Source organism: Bison bison, unplaced genomic scaffold (genome assembly GCF_000754665.1).
Source record: "Bison bison bison isolate TAMUID 2011002044 unplaced genomic scaffold, Bison_UMD1.0 scf7180017864333, whole genome shotgun sequence".
NCBI classification, from domain to species: domain Eukaryota; kingdom Metazoa; phylum Chordata; class Mammalia; order Artiodactyla; family Bovidae; genus Bison; species Bison bison.
Window position 1 is genome coordinate 3,064,249 of NW_011494905.1, and position 21,953 is coordinate 3,086,201.

Here is a 21,953-nt window from a genome sequence, read left to right on the forward strand (position 1 = left end):
TTAGCTGTGTGACCCTGGACAAGTCCCTGCATCAGCTTTCTCATTTCTGCAATGGGAACATTTGTGACTGATCTTCTTTCCCTCCGGGCGGGGTCAGAGGCAGGAGCCTGCCCTCCACTCTCTGCTCCAGTGCCCTGGGTGACGGTAGCCTAGTTTCTTCACCTCAGTCCCTTCCTGGGTCAAGGACAGATTTCAGCGAGGTGATCCTTACCATCCTCCATCCTTCCGGCTCCTAAGTTTATTCTAACCACTACTCTTGTCCTTAGCAACTTTTCCTCTCAAAACCCTACAACCGAGAGAAAAGCATCAGACACCCTGTTTTAAAAGTTATGCATTTGTGGAAAGTTGTGCTCCAGTCACACTTTGGTAATAAAAATTCTGTATTCCCTCTGCCCCAGCTTAACTGTTTGCCTTTTACCTGTTATTGATTGTCAATTGGCTGCAGTTACTCTTTGATCTTCTCTTTTGTTTGAACTTGAATGCCACCCACACTGTCTGCCCCAGCCTCCTCTCTCTCTATTAAACAGTAATGATATGTAAACAAACTCGGAGGCCCCTGGGGAGCCAAGCAGCCCTGGGGCCAGCCTCCCTTGGGCCTGTGAATTGTCATTCCTGAAGCTGTCTGTTTTGTAAGTTCTTCTGCCAAGTGTCTATGGGAGCAGAGGGATCATTTTCCCCCCTTTCAAAGAGCAGGGTGAGCCGAGGCCTTGAGCTGGCGAGTCCTTTAAAGTCATCTTCAAAGGAAACCTGAGCTGCAAGGCCGGCCATGTGGCTGGCAGGGGGGCAATGTGACTTTCTGAGGTTCTCTCAGGGGCTTTGGGGGGTGAGCTCCCGCAGGCTTCCCAGCACGTGTGTGGAGCCTGCTGCAGAGGCACTGCCAAGGGACACCACCGTCCAGACAGTGGCCTGAGGGCCCAGGGAAGGCCCTGCCTTGCGTCCCCGCCCCACTACCGCCACCGCCACCCAGGAACGGGACGGGGCGGTGAGGACTTTCTCCTCTGGGCAGGCGGCCGTGACCACACTTGTCCTCACCATTCTTAGTTCCTGTCAGTCAAACTTGGTTTCTGAGGGGGTCTGAGGTAAAATAAAACCGGGTGCCAAAGCAAGCCAGGGTGAATCATGGAATCGTAAACAATGTAGTTAATCCGATTCCCTCAGGGGTGGGTCGGAAAGGGACTCAGAGGGGTAGTGGTTGTCACTCAGGAAGAGGCGGCTGACTTCCACCACAGAGTTCTTGGTGCAAAGAACGCTTCTGCAGGGATGGGGTTTGGCTTGGCGCATAGGGATTCATAAAGCTTCTGAGTCTATAGATGTCTATCCATCACCTAGGAGACAGCAAAAATCCTCCAAAGGCACCAAGGGTGAGGAAGGCAAGAGTTGAAGCTGAGGCTTCCCATACTGTCCTTGGACCCCAGGAAAGAGAAACTGTTTATGAAGCCAGAAGGCAAGATGAGCCTTCTCACTTCACAGAATGAGCAAACTCTCTAAGACCCAGAGGAGGAAAGGACCCACACATTGGTGTCAGAAGGGCTAGAACTGAGGTCATTCATTTGAAGTTCAGCCTAGAGCTCTGAGTGAAAAATAAAGTGAGTGAAGACAGTTTAAAAAAAAACAAAAACAGAAAGAGGAGGGAACCAGCCAGAGATAAGAAGCAAGAGGTCCATTCAAAATCCCCGACCTGGGCGCCACATGAGCAGAATTTGGCATCTGCGGTCCATCCTTCTTCCAAGAGCTGAAGGTGGGCCCTGCCCAGCAACCAGATGCAAACCCCAGCCTCAGTCTTTCCCTGCCCTCCATGAGCACTGCCCACCCAGGTGAAGAGCTGGGGAACCAGACCCATTCAAGTCCTGACTCCAGCACAAGGAAAAAAAATCCAGAACAAACCGATTTGACTTTTCATTTTATTCTTGTATTTGTACAGCTATATTTTACAACGCGGTAATGCAGTTTAGACACAGCCAAACCCTGTCTCCGGAGTAGTTATAACACAAGCATGACGCAGAATGTGATGAGACAAACATTCCCAAAGAGAGCTTAGTTAGTGACAACTCCAAGTCCCTGTGTCTGCCTACACGTCCAAAAGGGATGGCGCAGTCGTCCCCTGTTGAAAACTTCCATGAAAAAAGGCACCGTAGGACACGTTGTACGGGTATATACAAACCGAAAACTAGAACAAAACTACACGTTTTCTCCTTCCGCAGCTTTTTTTGTTCTTTTTGTTTGTTTGTTTTAATACACACTTTGTAAATTGTAAACCTTCACTTGCAAAAAAATACAAATACACTGAGGCATTTTAGACAAAATATTTTCTTACTTATACAGATGCAATACTTAAAATAGTCTCTTAAGTGCTCTTTCTCAATAAAGATTCTCAGATCCGTGTCTGCCTGCAGATACAAAATCGAGCCTTTAACGCAGTTTTATATTTTTAATATATCTTTTTTAGGTTTATATATATTTATTTTATATATATATATTTATATATTTACAACTCTGCCATATATTCCTTCACCTTTGGTTAAAAAAATTAAAGCCCTCTCTTTGATAACATACCGAAGTCTCTTCTTTTAAAAGAATGCACATTTACATACAAAAGAAACATCTGATCCCACAAAACATATACATTCCTCATTTTGCAGACTAAGTCAAGTCAGAACTTTTGCGTACTTCCCCCGCTTTGATATATAAAATGATTTTGCTTTTTGCTGACATGGTTCGCCGTACACATAGGAGAAGAAGCAATATTATTTTCTTAAAGTTTTACGGCAGTGGGGGAAGGGGAGCTGCCCTGGCGCCCCGTCCCCCCGCCCCCTCCCCCCCACCCCCGCCCCCCGCCCACGCTAGGATTTGCGCTAGTGGATGAAAGAGGCACTACATCATGGGATGAACATTGTAAAGTGTTACAGTATCCTTTGGGTAGATTCCGAAAAGGGGCTCGAATGGAAAGCATCAACACTCCATGCTTCAGCAGGCTTTGGGGAGCTCCGGGGGCAGGTCAGTGGCGGACACGCGATATTGCACCTTGGTGTTGGTGATGGCGCCGTGCTTCTGGCGCAAGTGAAGACGGAGCTGACTTTTGTGACGGAAATGCAGGTTACACTTCTCACACTGGGGGAGAACCAGAGGCAAACTGTTAAGTCATCCACTCAGGAAACGTGTCATTACTCAAGGACCTTGAGAAGGAGATTCTCCCTTCCAGGGATGGGGCAGTTCTTCCCTTCCCTCCTGTGGGCAGGTGAGAGCCCACAGGAATGCTGGCTTCTGCTAAGGGACAAGTACACTTTGTGCAAATGTCTCTTCCCTGCTTTCCAAAGTCTTGGTCATGTTCTTCCCCTGCTTGAGATTCATTTCCCTGCTCTAACTCAACAAATTCAAGTCTAAACCAAAAATGCAGTTCAGATGCAAACTCTTCTAATTTTTAAAGTTTTCCTGAATCTTTCTAAGGTGAAAATAATTCCTTTCCTTTAACCTCTGTAAGATTTCCAGCCTTGCCACTTAATGCCAAAAAGCCTTGGCATCCCCAAAATTAACATCCTTCTCAGATGCAGAATGCTTTGACACTGGTGACTACTTCTCACTAAACTTTGTAATCTTCCCAGTACCTGTGAATATACCTCTTAGGCAATTATGCAATACATCTGAATATATTTGGACAAATGGATTAGAACAGTCTGAATTTTGCAAATGGAAATTCCGGAAATCTCAGATATGCTTTTAAAAGGCAGTTATATTCCTTTAACTTAGTGTACGCATCTTAGAGGCCTTCCCAGGTGGCACTAGTGGTAAAGAATCCACCTGCCAATGGAAGAGACTTGGGTTCAATCCTGGGTCAGGAAGATCCCCTGGAGGTGGGCATGGCAACCCATTCCAGTTTTCTTGTCTGGAAAATCCCAAGGACAGAGAAGCCTAGCAGGCTACAGTTCACAGGGTCACAAGGAGTGGGACACAACTGAAGTGACTGAGCACATATGCACACATAGATCTCAGATCAGCTAACTAGGCATTAGCAAGTAAAGCTGTTTCTTGTTTTGATTCCAAAAATGGGTGATAATCATTTTAGTGGAAAAGTTCTTTAAAAATAAAGTGGATGACTAAATGTAATGTGGGACCCTGATGTAATCCTGAGACAGAAAAATGTTTTAGGCAAAAACCGATGCTGCTGCTAAGTTGTTTCTGTCGTGTCTGACTCTTTGTGACCCCCGTGGACTATAGTCCACCAGGCTCCTCTGTCCATGGGATTCTCCAGCCAAGAATACTGGAGTGGGTTGCCATGCCCTCCTCCAGGGGATCTTCCCGACCCAGGGATTGAACTTGCCTTTCCTGCATCGGCAGGAGGATTCTTTACCACTAGCACCACCTGGGGAGCCCAAGTAGAAACTAAGAAAGTAAAGTATGGATTCTAGTTAATAATAACATACCCAGTATGGATTCATTAGTTGTGGTTAATGTACCCTAGTTATAAGACTTAATAACAGGGGAAATTGTGTACATATGGTATCTCAGTGCTATCTTTGCAACTTTTCTACCAATCTAAAACTATTCTCTAATAAAACTGTAATAAAATATATTCATATAGAGAATATGTCTTAAAGTAAAAATGGAAATAAACTTAGAAAAAAATAAAGCAGGTGTGCAGTGAGTATAAAGAGCCCCAGTCTTGGGAGACAAGGGCCCCTCATACCTGTGCTACCCACTCCCATGTGCCCTGAGCATGGCATGTCTCTCCGAGCCTCGGCTTTCCTTTCTGCAAGGGACTGAGTCTACACTCTGAAGGTCGCTCAACTCTGGTATCCTGTGTATCTACATGTCCAGCAAATAATTATAACAGCAAATACGTTCTGGACTCTTACTATGCGGCAAGCACTGTTCTGAACACTTCCGGGAATCCATTAATTTAACATAACTGTGTGAAGTAAGCACTATTATCAGGCTCAGATGAGGAAATTAAGGTACTGAGAAGATAATTAATTCGCCCAAGAACAAAATCAGGTGAGAAGATATTCACTCAAGGAGCGATAAACAAGTAAATGTAAATAACCACCTTCTCAGGTTAACATTTTGATATGGGTTAACCATTCCTTTATTTGTCCTTGTGTCCATCACTACCTACAGAGATGTCATAAGTTCAGCAAAGCCAGCCTCATCTATAACAGGAGTTTCTACACTTGTAGGACATGGGACTCTTTTCTTCAAATTAAATGGAAACTGGAAAGGGAAAAAGGCTGCTATATCATTCCAGTCCTGCCCTGCAGGGTTTCAGAACCTCAGTGATTGAAAGAGCACAGTTGGAAACCTGCTCATCTACCTCATTCTCACCATTTCATAGACAAAGAAGACTATGGCCCAGTGAGAGGGTTAGGGTTTGCCCACAGCCTTAAAAAGGGTCATTGCCAAAGTCCAAATAAGAATGCAGATATCTCAGCTCCCTGGCCAGTATCTTTCCACTTTACAGCAGAGATCAGCAAGCTGTTTCTGTAAAGAGCCAGACAGTAAATATTTCACACTTGGTGGGCCTGACATTCTCTGACATAACTACTCAGCTCTGCATTGTAGCGTGAACGCAGCCGGAGACATACGTCAACAAGTGAGCCTGGCTGTGTGCCAACAAAACCTTATTTATGGACGTTGAAATTTAAATTTTATATAACTTGCATGTCATAACATATTATTGTTATTTTTAGCTATGTAAAAGTATAAAAACCATTATTAGCTTGTGGGATTTCAAAAATTAACCCATAAGCCATAGTTAGTCAAGACTCCACTCTAGAACACTGTGATTCCAGTGGCCTGATCATGGCCTCTTACTTCTGGTCATTTGCAACTGTCTTTTCTCTAGTTTTTTTCTCCCTTGTATCACCACATTTCTCTGGTTCCCCTCCTAGTCTGTGACTGCTCCTTTTCAAACACTTTAGCTCGTCTGAAGTAGACATCTAGCCCAGTTTAGGGACAGCTGGAGGCACTCAGTAAGTGTTTGTAGAAGGAATGAATGACTCTGATGTCTATGTAACCACAGTCCAGACTTCTTTCTTAAGGCCTGGATTACCTAGCCCAATACCCTCACTTTAAAGATGAGCAAACTAAGACTGATGCTGAAGCTGAAGTTCTGATACTTTGGCCGATTGGTGTGAAGAGCTTACTCACTGCAAAAGACCCTGATGCTGGAAAAGACTGAAAGCAAAAGGAGAAGGGGGCGTCAGAGGACGATATGGTTAGATAGCATCACTGACTCAATGAACATGAGTTGAGCTAACTCTGGGATATAGTGAAGAACAAGGAAGCCTGGCACGCCTCAGTCTATGGGGTCACAAAGAGCTGGACATGACTCAGCAACAGCACAACAACAACAAACTAAGACTCAGGCCAACCTCAAGCTGGCTGTCTTTGAAAATCAGAGTGAAATCTGGTCTTAGGACCATGCGAGTTTAGTGGTCCTCCCACTGCATGCCTGAGATTGACGCGAACAGCCCTGTGGCCCCAACCCCACCTCCCCGCCCCTCCCAGGCCAGCCAGTGGCCACAAGGGGCTCACGCACATGGTAAGGTTTCTCTCCTGTGTGGATTCGCAGGTGGCTCTTCAGAGTCTGAAGGTGCCGGAATCGGGTGCCACAGATTTCACAGGGATAGGGCTTCTCGCCAGTGTGGATGAGCACATGGGCACGGAGGTGGGCCACCTGCACGGAAGAGCGAAGAGCAAACAAACTGAGAGGCTCGGTCGAGGTGGGCTCAGACCCCCTGGAGCCTCTTATCAGCACACTGGCTGGGGGTCCGTGGCCCACGCCCCCTGCTCACCTGGACAAATCTGGCTCCGCACGTTTCGCATTTGTAGGGCTTCTCTCCAGAGTGAATTCGGGTGTGGGTTTTCAGGTTGGCCGGTCGGTTGAACTGGGCCCCGCAAATGTTACAACGATAGGGTTTCTCACCTGTTGCAGAGAGAAGAACAGGAAAGCCATAATTAAAGAAAGTTTCCACAGTCCCTGAGCCCTGGTTTGCAAAGCAATTAACCCTTATGCCACTTCGGCTTTCCTTCCCTTGGAAGGGGTCAGAGAGAGGTGTCAGGGGCCTGCCACCCCTCTCTCACACACACATCAGCACACCTCACCCATGACCAGGGTCAAGAAGCAGGTGGTGATGTGGAGGAGGAGAGACAATGTCAGGCATGGGTCAGGGAGGGACTAAGGTCCCAGGAACCAGCTTTGTCATCAGGATGATCTAACTTCAGGATGTGGACATGTTACTCGCCTTTTCTGGGCCTCAGTTTCCCTCTCTGGCACCCGAGGGGTGAGTTGAGATGACTCAGGAAGGCTCTGCTAAGGTAAGGCTGATTCAGTCAACCCATTCCTCAGAGAGGTAACACTCAGGCTGCTCTAATTTCTGTCTCTGAGAAAAAACATGCTTTTCCTTTCTGCTAGCGGCAACTACAGCTGCATTCTATTTGCAAGAGAGGTGGGGCCTGAGTTGGAGTAGATGCTCAGACAGAGGAAACCAATAGAAGGGCCACGTCTTCCTTCATGGAAAGTTTCTGGGATAATGGGCCCATTTAAAATTCCAGGAGAGAGGCAACTTTGGACAACAATCAGGTTATGAGATGCTACCCGGTGTGAGCTGATAAGGAACCAGCCCTGGGAGAGACCGAAGAGGCTTTAGCGTTTTTCTGGTTTATAAAAACCAACCTGTCTCTGCCTCTCTCAGCCAAGGTTCATCCCCTGTACAGTAAGATGAACACTTTTGACCCCAGTGAAGGTGGAGAAGCAACACAGAGCATCTCAAAGGAAAGACAAAGGGAACACAGAGTGGCTGGGTCACTAAGCCAAGACGTGACAGGCCAGGCCTACACTCAGGCCAGGAAAATCCCTGCTCCCTACCTCACCTCACCAGGCCCCAAAGCCCCACGCTGCTTTCCCTAGAATCCTTGCCCCGTTCTGCCCCAGGGAACCTGGCGAGCTTGGGGATGGGTTACAGAGCCATACCCGTGTGGACGGTCTTGTGGCTGGCGAGGTTGCCCTTGTAGCGGAAGGAGGCCTGGCAGCGGTCACACTTGTAGGGTTTGTCACTGTGGGTCTGCAGCGTGTGCCTCTTGAGGGAAGCCTCCTCAGAAAAGCGGCAGTCACACTCATTGCAGAAGAAGGCCCCATTCTCTGTTGGAGGGTGAGGGGAACACCAGGGTCAGCACGTCAAGAAAGTGAGGTGGGCCTCCATGGCCTGTCCTCTGGAGCCACCCCCAGGGCCAAACTGAGCCCCCAGTGCCCCATCTGCCCATTGTTCATGGGAGCCCAGAGCAAAGGCCCTGTGAGAATTCCCTCTTTCTTAGTGTTTAGGGTCTCAGTCATGGAACCAAGAAAGGAGACAGATTCAAATATTAAGGTAGAAAAGGGAAACTCACACCCAAGGTACCCACATGGCCTGTACCAGCTTACATTCATGCATAGAAGCCCTCGGGTAAGACTGCCTCTGTCTGTGTCTCTATCTTCAAAATCAGGATAATAAACCCCTGTCCTGCCTACCTCACAGGAGCATGTTGTATAACATCAAGCATCACAGGAATGTAAGATACGAATCAGAGTCAAAAATACTTTGAGTTCATCGAAGGAGGAATTAACAATGACTGTGGTCACCCTTGCACCCATCTAGACTTCATGTCTCCCAAGCACTTCTGAGACAGGGAGACAAAAGATGATGGTGGAAGTAGAAACAGAGGCCCAGAGAAAAAGAACTGGAGTATAGAGCGAACAGCCAGGGAGCCAGGATGGGACAGTCCCTCCCTGCTCTCCCAACTATTGGCCCATGGCCCTGTGCCAAGCCTCTCAGTGTAAGGAACTCATCTTTTTCTTTTGTCTTAACAATATGGAAATGACATATCATGGTGACTTACCCCTAAAAGAAGTATTACTGGGCTACCCTACTGGAGCCAGAGCTGGGGGAAGAGGGGAAAACTGGGGGTGCCAATCACAAACTATCCAAAAATGTCAATTAACAATCTGTTCAGTGAATCAAATTCAGCTAATATTAACTGAGTGCCTACTCCATGCTAGACTCATTAGGCCCTGTGGAAAACACAAGCATGAATAAGGCAGATGCTTCTCCTTCTAGAATGTACAGTCTAGCAAGGTGAACTAACATGCATACAATCAGTTTGGGTCCAGAGGGCCTGAGAAGGCTCTGGAAGCTAGTGGTAGCCAGCCCCATCGCTAGTTTTGCTGGAAGGAAGCTGAGAGAGCTGTGTGATCCTTCTCTATTCCCCAAGAATAACTCAGATTCTTCACCCCTTGCTTTGGTCAGTCTCATTCCCTACATAAGGTCTCCAAGAGTGGGAATCTGGGCTGGTGATTTAAATGCCAATGGACTTCCAATGAGGGGCTCCTTCCAATCACTGAATAGACACACAAACCTCTGGAGCAGAGGCCAGGGCAGGGAAGGGACTCACCGCAGCTGGAATCTGAGTACTCAGACTGGGTCTCTCCCAGCTCCTCGGGGAACGTGGGGCCAGCAGCATGCAGGCACATCTCTGCGTGCTGCGGGGACTGCGAGCCGCAGGATGTGCACTTGGGGGGGTGCAGGTAGAGCGGCGAGTGGCTCTCGCTGCTGCTTCTGGGGGAGCCAGTCAGGGACCTGTGGGCAGGAGGAAAGGGCCTCAGCAGATAGAGCAGGGCAGAGCCTCCTCTTGGCCTCCATGCATCCCTCTTCCCTGTGCTCAGGGCAGCCCAGGGGCCACTTGAGATGAGGAACCACAAAGTTACTTATCCCCAAGCCTCCCTTCAAACAGTGGACATACTGAGATCACTGATGGGGTCACATGGAGCCCAAACCTCACTCCCAGGCTCAGCTCCCTCCCTTTGGTGCTGCAGTCCACGGCCATCCTCCGTCCAAGACAGCAGGAGGATGCCCCATGCCATACCGAAACCAAGACCTCAGGAGCTTGGGATTCTTGGAATGCTCATCTACCACAGAGGGGAAATTCTCTCTCTATGAAAATACACTGAAGCTTAAGGACCTTCCTTACTTAGGCTAATTTAGTCAATAGGCTTTAGCCCACACCTCCAGTACACTCAGCATTTCAGGCAAGAGAACACAGCCTCTGCATCCATCAGAAGTGAGTCCAGAATCCTGCTCAGATAAGCCCTGGCCCCAAGTCCCGACCGCCTCTGATCACCTGTTGACAATGTTGTTGAGCCGACTGGCCTGTGGGATGGTGGAGTCCTCCGCACTGGTGCTGAGCTTAGTTGGGGACTGGAGGTCAAGGCTATCAGGCTCCATGGGTGGCTGGCAGGCTGGCGGGGCAGCATAGGCTCGGGGGGAAAGGCGGCCCAGCTCTGCCTGCTCAGGCCCCTCCGGTTTGGCGTTCTGGTTGAGACTGTTGAGCACGATGAACTTGTACTTCTTCCAGTTGCAGGCTTTGGGGTCAGTGGGGCTCTTGGCCGGCGGGGACCCAGAGGTCTGGAGGATGCAGGCGTTCTTGCTGCTACAGGACTCCGTGGGGGAGTTGGGCTGGCAGTCAGACTTCTGGGGACTTTGTGGGCTAACCAGACCCTTCCTGTTCAGGGGTGCATTGGGGGGCTCGAAATGCAGGGCAATCTCATCTTCCGAGGAGGGCCGCTCTTCCTCCTTGCCGGCCTTATCACAGGGGAAGTATGGGGCACTCCGGGCTGAGGGCGCAGCAGGCTTGGGGCCCTCGGCCACACTGTAGTGCATGTCACTCCGCGCCTCCTCAGGAGCCGCCTCCTTGGGCGAGTAGATGGTGCTGTGGCACACGCTGGGGGAGATCTCCATGGCCGGCCGACTGTACTCACTGGGCACTGGCCTGGCACTGTCGCAGGGGAGGGCCCGATCCTTGGGGAAGGGGTTGGCTATAGGCATCCGGGCATCCCGGAGCTCCTCATCAGAGAAAAGGAAGCTGCTGACCGGAAGGTGGCCGTACACAGGGTATGAGGCTGGCGGTGTGGACAGGCCATTGTACAAGCTGGGGGCAAAAGCTCTGCTTTCACATCCGGGGGCATTCCTCAGTGGCAGGCTGTTCTCCACCACCTCCCGGCCCCGATAGGCCATGATGTCCTGGGGCATCAGCATGCGGCTGTTGAGGAAGTCTTCACGGGGAGGCTTGATGGCAGGAACCATCTCTGCTTCACTGCAGGAGGGAAACAGAGAGAAGACCCCGGCCTCCTAATCAGAACCTTCCAAGTGACACTGGCCTATGAAACCCACACAGGCGCGGGGGTCAGCTAGACACAGGCAACGTGGCCCTGGACTAGGGAAACACTTGCAGTTACAAGGCAGTTCTGCTAAAAGTCTAGCAATCTAGCCCAGAGAAGCTAAGTGAGTTAGCCACACCATCAGTGCCTGTTCAGGTGTGATTTTGTGTAAGTCCCATATGTTCATATATGTGTGAATCTCTAATTATTCTGCTATTATAAAACGGAAAGCTTTTGGAGCCCTTATCTCATTTCATCCCTACAGAATCCTGCAAGGAAGGTTGAGAAGGCATTATTGTTTCCATTTTATACATGTGAAACCTGAGCTTCAGGGAGGGAAGTGTTTATTTGATGCTGGTGTCACATGTTTGGAAGGTCACTGTCAAACTGGTGTTTGTGAAGAAGGAACTCACTGCCTGGAGTCATAGGGAAGTTTCCTTTTGGAGAAGAGGCAGCAGGTGCCAGGGTGGGAAGCCCTGGCTCTGCAGCAACAGGACCTGGTTTCTAGTCCCCGTGGTGCCACTTATCAGCTCTGTGACCTGGAGCTAGTTACTGAACGCTCCCAGCACAAGGCTGGACCCAGGGAAAGCACTTATAAATGATCTTGCCACCATTATCACCCACAGGAGACAAAGAGCTCAAGCTGCCTGTACTTGAAGGGACATTACGTGGGCGAAAAGTGGGCCAGCTCCGTGTGATTGCAGTTAACAGAGCTAGAACCAAGGAATGAAGGTGAAAGGAGCCAGATTTCAACTTTCAAACTGTCCAAGGTAGAACTGCGTGGTTCTGGGAACAACGAGTTCCTTGCTCCTGGAGATGTTCAAACAGAGGCTGGAAACTTTTCTGTTGGAGAAGGGCTGCGATCACCCTAGAGAAGCTGAATCAAATGATTCTACAGAAGTCAAGGCCTAAGTGTTCTACTTAGCAAAGCTCTTCACTTTTTTGGCTCTCAGGTTTCTCATCTTTCAATGACCGTCCTATCTCACCAGATCCCAGGTAGGGGGTTAGACCCAGTGAACCCAATGTAATTCAGTAAACGTTCTCTCGTTTAGGAGCAGAGTGACATAAGAGATGAGTACAGCAGCCCACAGTCTGGTGGGGGAACTAAGTATGTAAATAGTTACAATGGAAGCCTAAAGGAGAACTAAAACACACATGCAAATAGTGAAAGAGAAGCAAAGTCTAACAGGAATACAAAGGGCTTTGGGAAACAACTGAACAGCTGCGGAAAGAGCAAAGTGATAACTGCACAATGAAGAAGTCGGCATCCGGGCGTGGTCAACAGGATGGGTGGGAGGAAAGGGTCAATCAAGTGAATGGAAGGAAGCAAGAAGTGGGGATACACGTGGCATATCTGAATAGCAGGAGTGTGCAAAAGCAATGGAAAGTAGGCTGTGGCGTATCACAGAGGATTATTTTTTCTACGTGCATGCATTATCAAGGGTCACTGATCTTTTGTGGTCCCTTCCATCTCCAAGGCCTCCATCCAGGTGGCAGCTCACCTGGCCTTGATGAACTTCCGGCAAGTGTCCACAACATGCTCCATCTGAAGGTACATAGCTGTGGCCATCACGGCCATGATGTTGCCCTCCCGCAGATTGAGCCGAGATGTGTACATGAAGTCCAGGAGGATGCAGAACCCCTCCGGGTTGATCTCAGGATCCAGATTGATCACACTGAGGTTGCATTTCAACTGGTCTGTGAAGATGCTGTAGAACAGGCCACTGTAAAACAAAGGAATGTCTCACTATAGCAGACATCAATTACAGAAACGGTCATCAATTACAGTTAGCAGGGGCCCTAAGCCCCTTTTCCCTGGACCAAGCTCTGGACCTTCCATGCCAATTAACAATAGCTGCCATTTATGGAGAGTTTACTCAATGTCAGAGAGTCATTAAGCACTTTACATCTACTCTCCTGTGTTTCTCACAACCTTATAAGATAGATTCTATCCTTCTCTCCCTTTTCAAATGGGGGAACTAAGATCAAAGAGGTCAAGTAATTTTCTCAAAGTCACAGAACCTGTATTCCTTTTGGTCTTCACTGCACAGATTACCAGAGTTAAATTTAGCACTCATTTGCAGTAACTATTTTTAGTTTACATCTTTGGGATAAGCATTTCCTTTCTTGCTCCACCACATTATCCTCATTCTAAAAATCTTATTGTATTTTTTAGAAGCAAATTGGGTATTGATGACAAACAAATAAAATGATACCTATATCTGTAGTTTACTGATTTTCTAAAAGTCCATAGATTGTTTTCTAAAAGCCCATCACAAGGTCAATACTCCCAGGAGAGCTAAGTCAGTGTCAAGCTATACCTCCTGGTACCATGATGTCAGATTCAGGAAAGAACATGCAGGGAGAGGCCAGAATTCTGGACTGTCATCTGGATTCTACTCTTCCTGAGCATGCTGCCAGAAATGAGCTAGACTTACTAGACTTTAGTAAGTAGCTATGAAACCTTGGGTAAGGGACTTCACTTCTCTGCGCCTTGGTTTCCTTATCTACAAAGCAGGAATGACAATGTCTCCCTTACACAGTTGTGGCAAGAATGAAAATGTAAAGGGGACAAATTGATGCCTGAACACAGTAAGCATTTGGTTAGTGTCATCTATTATCTTAACTCTCTATAAACCTTTCCACTATTTTTTTTAAAGGTGCTTGTTGTAGATGTTCTGTATGTCCTCTACTTGCAATCCAGATTCCTGACTCCACGTCAGCTCACCTATAAATGTTTTCATCTTATCATCTATAAAATAGAGCTAATCATGCCATCCATAATACAGGCCACTTTGAAAATCCAGGGAGATGATGGAATGTAAAACTGCTCTGAACATTTGAAATACTTGACAAATATAAAGAATTAGCCAGCTCACTTTCACCAGCTTAGATATTCTCTGAAACACCCACGGAAATATAATCATAGTATAAATAAATACAATCAGAAAAAAAGAGCAAAAGATCTCAACTTAACTTGCTAGAAATATTTAAAAACTCGCTTTCACTTTTCATTTTTTCCCCACTGGTTCACTAAAGTCATTCCGTTTGCCCTTAACACATCTCTTCTGGAGACAGGATCTGATTTCTTCTCCCTCTATTCCCACAGAATGGAAACGCTTTCTTTTCTAAAAGTGTATTTATTCATTTGCTGCCTGGGAACCCACTCTGCCAGGCCATGTGCTGGGGACCTAGAGACAATGAGATGTGGCCCCAAACACTGCAAGAGGCCTCCACCCTCCACCCTGGCAGCCAGCACCTTCGCTCCCCTTATATCCATCATCTGCCTTCTACTTCCAGACCCCTTACCTGCAGGCCATGAGGACTGTCTTATGGGCTCTAAACTGCTCCCGGCTCACCACTATGACAACATCAGTCAAGATGTCACGGCTCCGGAGTCGATTAAGGTTGAGAAGAACGTCACTGGCATGGCGGGTGAACTGGATACAGCTGTCAGCCGGCGAGGCCATTTTTCTTCACCTGAAAGAAAAGGTCAAAATCCTGTTAGTCCTCCAGAACCTGTTTCCTTCTCACCAGGAGTGTGAGAGCAGGTGGCTCAGCCTGCTCCCTTGTGTTTGCTTTTGAACAATTCATCGGCCACCTCTGGGCATTTCTCTTCATGTCTGTACTAGGAGATAATCATCTTTACCTGACTTGTTAATAGAAAACCCTATAGGGGAAAGAGGAAGGGAATGAGTATTTGTTGAACGTTTTTTCCACATACCAAACACGCCACCAGCATTGAGAGGCAGTGAGTGAGTGACAGGGGAGAGAAAGCATGCTTTGAAGGTTAGCACGTGGGCCATACCTTTTGCAGGCTGTATAACTTGGAACAGGTTGTTTTACGATGTCTGGGCTTCAGTTTCCCCAAATGGGGAGTACTAATTCCTCTGCGGTAGTAAAACTTAGAGATATGTGCCTGGTCCACACTAGATTCTCAAAAATCATAGCTATTCTCATCAGTATCTCATCTCATCATCCTAGCCACCATCTGTCTCTCCCCTGCTAAGCTTCAGAATTGTCAGAATGCAACTGTCAGAACTGCTGGTGCATAGTAGGCAGCAAAATTACTGTGAACCAAGCAACAAGTAAGGGAAGCCCTGGTCACATGAGTGTTAAGACAGTCAAATGCAGGGGCAAAAGAGTAGGGGTGGGGTGGGGGGGTGTGAAGGAGAGGCAATCAGCTGTCCTTTCTCTCATCTAAAGAAAGGTGGCACCGTTCACACAGAGACACATGCACTGGCAAATTCAAAAGAAACAGTTTGTCCACAAAACTGTAAAGCGTATAATTCAATTTACTTACCCAGTGCCTTGATTCACAGTCCAAAATTTTGCTTAAAACCTGCAGGGAAGAGAAAAACCAAGCAGAAATTGATTTAATGAATGTAAGATTGTCCACTATAGTCTTATTTTAGGACACACATATTTAGTTTTACTCTGATAGCTGCAGCCTGCCAGCTGGTGCGGTTTTACCACAAGTGAGCAAACACTTTATCCAGCTCGGCTCTTACAGAAACAACAGGCACCCGAAGCTACAGGATAATAATGTTTTTACCTTGAGTACTCAGAATACAATTTCATACGTTAATTACATACACATATACACATTTAATTCCTTTTTCAAAGTAAAAAATGTATGCCATCCAAATGTAATAGAGTTTATGGGAAAGAAAAAAAAATAAGAAAAGTGATTCTTTCAATATTAATGAAATGATCCTTCAGGGGCCTAAAAACTGGATGCTTATCAAAACCTGCTAAAATACTATCTTCCAAACTTAGAATGATTCCACAAGACCAACAAGGTCAATATCTTTATCCTTAGTTCACAGAGGACAAAATTGAGTTACCAGGCAGTATTTCCTGACTGTCTGAAGCACTTAAGACTAAATAAGGAATGTGCAGAATCCAACCTGAGATGGTTTATCTACTCTTTTGTTCATTTTCAAAGTTTCCAATCCCATCTCTCCTGGGTCTAAGATCAGATATAGTGCCACAGACTTCCAAGTTTGTGCTTCCCCCTGCTGGTGAGAGATTTAACTGTGTGGTTTAGCTGAGAACTGGCCAGGGAGCACTCAAGAAACACGGACCCTCTCCAAATTGATTTCTCTAAAACAAAATCATTTAAAGTCTAGGTGAAAGACTCATTTATGATCACATGTGGGCTGCAGAAACAAAACAATATCTGAACCCTACCCCAACTCGTCTTTTTTAACATGTAGCTTTTCAGAGCTATTTTCCGGGTAAAGGGGCCCGAGGCCAAGGAGGTCATATTGGGCCACATAAATGGTGAGTGACCCAGCCCTAGGTCTTCTGGCTCAAATTCTTGTCCCCTTTCCAAATCAGCCTACGTGCTGTAGAACAGGCAAGACAGCACCCTGATGTGGGTGAATCTCATTTTTAAGTTCCTTCCCCCACACAGACACTTTGCCCCCATTCCAGGCTGCTGAGTCTTACCAAATGAGCACTCTAAAATGAGAGGTTTCCTTGAGTCTGTAACCAAACACTCTGACATTTCTCTGTGGTCCCAAGTGCCAGTCACTCAATCTCATAGGCTTCAAGGTTAGTGTGTGCATGTGAGTGAGTGGAGGCGAGAAGGAAATGGGGGAAGGGAGAGGATAGAAAAAGACAAAAGAACCTATTTCCTCCTCTCCCCATCCGAACTTGGATTGGCAAAAAAAGATACACGGAATGGGTCCTAACCAAAGTTCAATGATTGTGTCCTTGGAAAAGGAATACTGCAGACACATGTGAGGTTTATTTATAAACCTTCTCCTCCTCCCCTACGGAAGAGATCCCTCAACAACTCTGGAATACTTAAGGCTGTCCTTTAACCAGCTTCAACCACCCTCTCGCTTGTGGATTTCCAGTCACACAGACTCTAGGAACCACAGGAAGTGCAGATTTGCCATTTCACCTTGACAAGTGGCAATGACTCACTCCTGATGCGGAATGAAACAAACAAACAATCCCCCTGGGTCCACTGTCTGTCAGGCTGTTGGCTGGGCACTTTCCACTGTAAACCTCTCGGCCTGGCTTGACCAAATAATGCACATACACTAAGGCCCCTGCCCTTATTAAGTCCACTCCTTTCCAAGCTAGCTTTATCTTAGGAACCCCCCAAACTAGTGAGTATGTTAGTCATGGTGGGTGTGGGCAATGATGCCACCCTCTATATGCTGCAGGTGTGGGAGCACCACTAGAATTTGGTTTGCTTTTCACAGACCACTCAGCTGTTTCTCATCCATTTTTGTGTCTGATCCTTATAATAGCCACCATTAACTGGCAGGAGAGTGAGGCTCCATGAGATAAGTCTTATCCAGGATCTCAGAACTAATTCCAAGCAAAGCCCGGAAGGAACCCTGCCTACTAGCTTCAGCCATCCCACCAATGTCAGCACAAGACTCCTTCCACAGAAGCAACCAAGACAGCAGAGGTGTCAAGAAGAAACTGACATCTGCAAGAGCCCAGACCTTTCCCGACTCCATCCCAGCACCAGCCGCAGTAACCACCAAGTGAAAGTTAGACTGGTCTTTTCCACCCCCATACACTTTCTCTCCTTTGGCGCTTTCCCTGTGTAAACAAGGCACCTTGAGAAGGCAGATAGATCCTTTAAAGAGCTTGATGAAAAACGAGGGAATTCCCCTTTTTAAAAAAAAAGGGGGGGGGCAAAGGTAAAGAAGACAACAGAAAGGCAAAGAGAGACAAGGGATGGGAAGGGCTAAGCCAGCCTATATGAAAAGATCCCATCCTTTTCCTCCCACCTCCAGAGGTGGCCCTCTTCTCTTGCTCACACACAAGGGCACAAACTCGAGCCCTGCAGCCGGGCAAGCCGGCGCAGATCCGCAGATTGGCCCACCCCCATCACACCGTACCTGTCTGCTAGGGACCGCCCACCCCCGGGCGTGTTGCCTGCACCGCGGCGCGTCCACCTCGAAGCCCCCCACGGGCGCGGCGGAGCCCCGGCGATAGCCGTGAATTTGGTTACATTCAAGTAAAACTTTTCGTGCACCTCGGTAGCTAACATTATGTGTGCCTTTTTTTTTTTTTTTTCCTGTTACGCCGTCAAGGCAGGGGGCAGTGAGGGGAATGGCACAGCCCTCTCATTCCCGGAACACAGTCGATCTCAACTCAGCGGATTTCACAGAACACTCTCTGCCTATCGCCGGCTCCAACGAGAAGTAACTTTCCAGGAAGCTGCCGGCCCCGACGGCAGCCAGGATCGCTGCCTGCGCCGCTCGGGCCGCCGGGGATTCACCCGGCGAGGGGGGGCCGCCCGGGGAGGCTCGCGGGGAATACGGCGCACTTTCCCCTAAATCCCTCGTCCGCGCCAGGTCTAGGAGTCTATTAGAGTTCACCTAGTCCAACCCTTCCCCCACAACAGTTTTTTAAACAGGCGAAGTCAGGCAAGTTAGTAGCACAGCCGGATCTGAAAGCCAGGATTTCACGTTCTATCCCAGGCTTGACTTCAAGTTGCCCCATTACGGCGTTTGTTTGCCTGGTGCGTCTTTTTCTTTCTCTTTGCTTGCCCCTCCGACCCCGTCCCCTCGTTTGAATGGGAGTGGGCGGTCGAGGCCCCCCAAGTCAAAAAGATGGGAGTCCTAGAGCTAAGGGTCTCCATCCAGCGCGCCCCACCCGAGCTGAAGGAAAACTAAACCGAAAGCCCCTTCCGCCTACGTTGGCAAGAAGGAGAACCCAGCTCAGCTCGATTTCCGCCCAGAATAGAAGCTGCCAGGCCGAACCTGGCTAGATTTCGAAATTTCCGAATCCGATTTCTCTGAAACCATAGATTAAAAAGGTCAGGATTGGCACAAGCCTTGGGCTCAAACTCTAGCGCGTTCATGGGCGCGCCAAGGTTGCCTTGCCCTCCCCAGGCCTTCCTCGGAGTTAGAACCCCCGGGCGCCATCTCCTAATCGGTCTCAGCATCGGACTCCAAGAGGCACCTGCGGGACCCGGTGGTAGGGAGGCGAAATATGCAGCCTCTTAGGCCGCAGCGCAGTCCTAAAACTGGCGGGTAGCGTCACACTGCGCCGCGCAGCACCTCAGCAGCGGGGGCGGGGTCAGTAAAGACGGGGCCTCTTTGGCCTCATAAAATCCCACTTTCTCATCCCTTTGCCGGGTAGAATAAAGGTGAAAGCGAAGGCTGCAATTTAACACGGGATGGGATGAGAATCTAGGAAGGGAAGCTAAAATTAAATGCATTTATTGGAAATTAGGAGTCCCCGTGGTTCCGGGAGCTCAAACCTAATCCTGTTTTACCGCTGCCTGACACTAGAGAGAGCCCTCCATCAAGGCTTAAAACCGACTCCTCCTTGTCGCCCCGCCCCTCCTTCTATTGACCTAGTTTAGATCGAGTCTCCGGATTTGGAGAAAGCCTTTCCCCCTCCCCCTTTCTCTATCCCGGTCGGGTTTTGGATTATTGGTAATCTAATAACTCCAATAACTCGTTGAGAAATCCAGAGGAGAATCTGGAAGTGCAAAGCACTCTTGAGAGGCAGGGACCAGACATTTTAATAAGGCCGGAGCCGCCGCAGTGGAACCCGCATCAGGGCTCTGGCCGCAGCGTTCCCTTTCTCCGCAGCGTCTCAGCTAAGGAGCCGCCTGGGTCTAGTCTCGGGGGTCTGGCGGTTGGGACGGGGGTGGGGGTAGGGTCAAACCGCCGAGTTGTTTTTGTTCTGGGGGAGAAACACCCCCTCACGCTTTTGTCTGGGGGGCGGGAGGGTTTGAACACCTAGATGAAAGTGAATTTCGTAACGTGGTGGCCTCTGCAGTCGCTTTGGGTGACCGAGGAGGTGTTCAGGGACATGATGTCCTGACTTTCATTTCTATCACACTTCCTGCCAACAGCGCTCTTGCAAGCCTGCAAGCTTCTAGGAAATGCAATAAAATAGAGGGATGTGTTTTATCATCAAGATCTGAAGAGGAGCTGCAGAAGGGACACTCCCCGGGCGCCCAGCTCGCGACTGCCTTCCAGAAAGGGCCGGCAGTCAATGCCAACAGACACGAGCAAAGATATTTTGGCCATCCTGCCTGGAGCGGGCTCGGCCTTTGCAAAAAGGCTGACGGGGGAGGGCAGAAGCATGATCTCCCCAAGCAAACAATGCCTTTAAAAATCCGATCTGGACAGAAGTCAGCCAAGGTCTTTATTCACGTTAATGAAGATGGAAGGCACTAACTGTCCTTGGAAAACGATGAGTCAAACTTGACCGCTCTTCAAACACGTCCCCAGATTCGTTTCCAACCCGAACAGAGGCGCGTTTCTCCAACGCGGCCTGCAACAGCTCCCGAAGTGGGAGAGGCAGAACTTGATTCCTGCTGACCAGGGCGGTGGAATCAACGGCTTCTCTCGCGGGTGTGCGCGCCAGTGGTCGCTAGGGGCCGCCAGCACGCGGACGCGCGTTTGCCATCTTAAGTTTTGAACTCCAAGCGAGAAAACTTTACTGAGAAGCTATTGTGGATTACACTCTGCCTGTCCATAGGACCCACGCACACAACTGATTTCTCACCAATCCACTAAGCAAAGTTTGTAAGTGGGGGGTGGGGTGGTCCGAGCTATTTCAGGATCCAAATGTGAGCCTCCGACACAGTGAGGTGCAATCTCTGCAAGTTTAGGGACGGGGCTTTAATCACGCCCTGACACACGCACACCCCCCTCCCCAAGATCTGATGCTCCCACCCCTCAGCGCTTCAGTGGGCTTTTCAAAGTCTGTTACGGAAAATCTTGGGCCATACTTTGTAAACAAGTTGCTCGGAGAAATATGGGGAAAGAACTCTTTCCCATTATGGTTACCTAAGAGGTTAAAATTATGGCTCCCTCTGCCTTCAGCTGCTTTTTCTCAGCTACCTCGAAGGGGCGGAGACAAACTCGCCTTTGACTTTAAGTCACTGACCTGGAATTCAGAAGCTTAAAATCTGGTTCCGGTTAGGTCACTAACTCCCCATTAACCCTCACATCAAGCCAGTTTCCTCACTGTAAAGAGCTGTATGTCCTAGAGCCCTTGTGGTATCCCTCCACTGTAGACTTTGCCCCGGGAAAGGCCACAGCAACTGGGAGGCAGTGTTTTCAAAAGGGGGTGCTTTTTGGTTCTCTAAGCAGATGCAGATATCTGCCCGTCGCTGAGCGACATGAATGGGTAAGCATCCGCAGGCCTTGTAATTTTCCTCCGCCTTACCAAAACGTTGGAGGTTGGGTGTCATCCTCATTGGAAGGTGCCCTGCATCAGTCCTAGCACCTGGTTGAGATACTTGGGGACCCGAAGGTGACGCGGTCTGTCTAATGCCCAAAGTGGGGAACTCCGCCAAGACCTACCACTAGGTGGCGGACTCGGTCCGTACGAAAACCGCCGCGCGACCACAGCCTTCCACCCTCGACTGCCCCCCACCTTTCTGCTGTTGTGGTGTATTAGGGGGAGGGGATTGCCTCCATAGGGCAAAGCAGGAAAACATTTTAATTTACAGAAGGTAATTCGTTTTTCCCCATGCTCACACCTCTAGCAACCACAACGCAATATCTGAAGCTGCGTGCGTGTATTATACGTAGATTTTTCCAGCCCTAAATGTATTGGGAACAGAAAGAAAGAATGCACTTGTCTTCAAAAAGCAGGATGGCACTCGGCAGTATTGGCAGAGGTTCCTGCCAAACCCTGTCGACCACCAAAAAAGTCGGGTACAAACTGATTCCCACGGAGAAAAGAGACCCTGGAGGCCAAGGGCAGAAGAAGGGTCCCACCCAGTCTTATAGCGCTTGGCTAAATCGCGGATGGGGGAGTGGGG

General features: G+C 48.6%; 1 protein-coding gene across 2 annotated transcripts in view; it reads right to left on the reverse strand.

Moving 5' to 3' along the window:
- Window positions 1-1,883: 1,883 nt before the first annotated feature.
- The window catches only part of BCL6 (B-cell CLL/lymphoma 6), a 24,156-nt gene continuing 4,086 nt past the window's right edge, over window positions 1,884-21,953 (reverse strand). The window contains exons 1-10 of one of the 2 annotated variants that reach the window (XM_010853924.1): window positions 16,637-21,947; window positions 15,486-15,524; window positions 14,492-14,662; window positions 12,685-12,906; window positions 10,147-11,118; window positions 9,421-9,605; window positions 7,967-8,134; window positions 6,789-6,919; window positions 6,533-6,670; window positions 1,884-3,108 (exon numbers count right to left, since the gene is read on the reverse strand). In XM_010853924.1, the coding sequence (XP_010852226.1) occupies window positions 2,965-3,108; window positions 6,533-6,670; window positions 6,789-6,919; window positions 7,967-8,134; window positions 9,421-9,605; window positions 10,147-11,118; window positions 12,685-12,906; window positions 14,492-14,652 (2,121 nt within the window). In that variant the 5' untranslated portion in view covers window positions 14,653-14,662; window positions 15,486-15,524; window positions 16,637-21,947 and the 3' untranslated portion in view covers window positions 1,884-2,964. Of the gene's footprint in view, window positions 3,109-6,532; window positions 6,671-6,788; window positions 6,920-7,966; window positions 8,135-9,420; window positions 9,606-10,146; window positions 11,119-12,684; window positions 12,907-14,491; window positions 14,663-15,485; window positions 15,525-16,636; window positions 21,948-21,953 lie in introns of those variants that run through there. The other variant, XM_010853923.1, reaches the window with a different exon arrangement.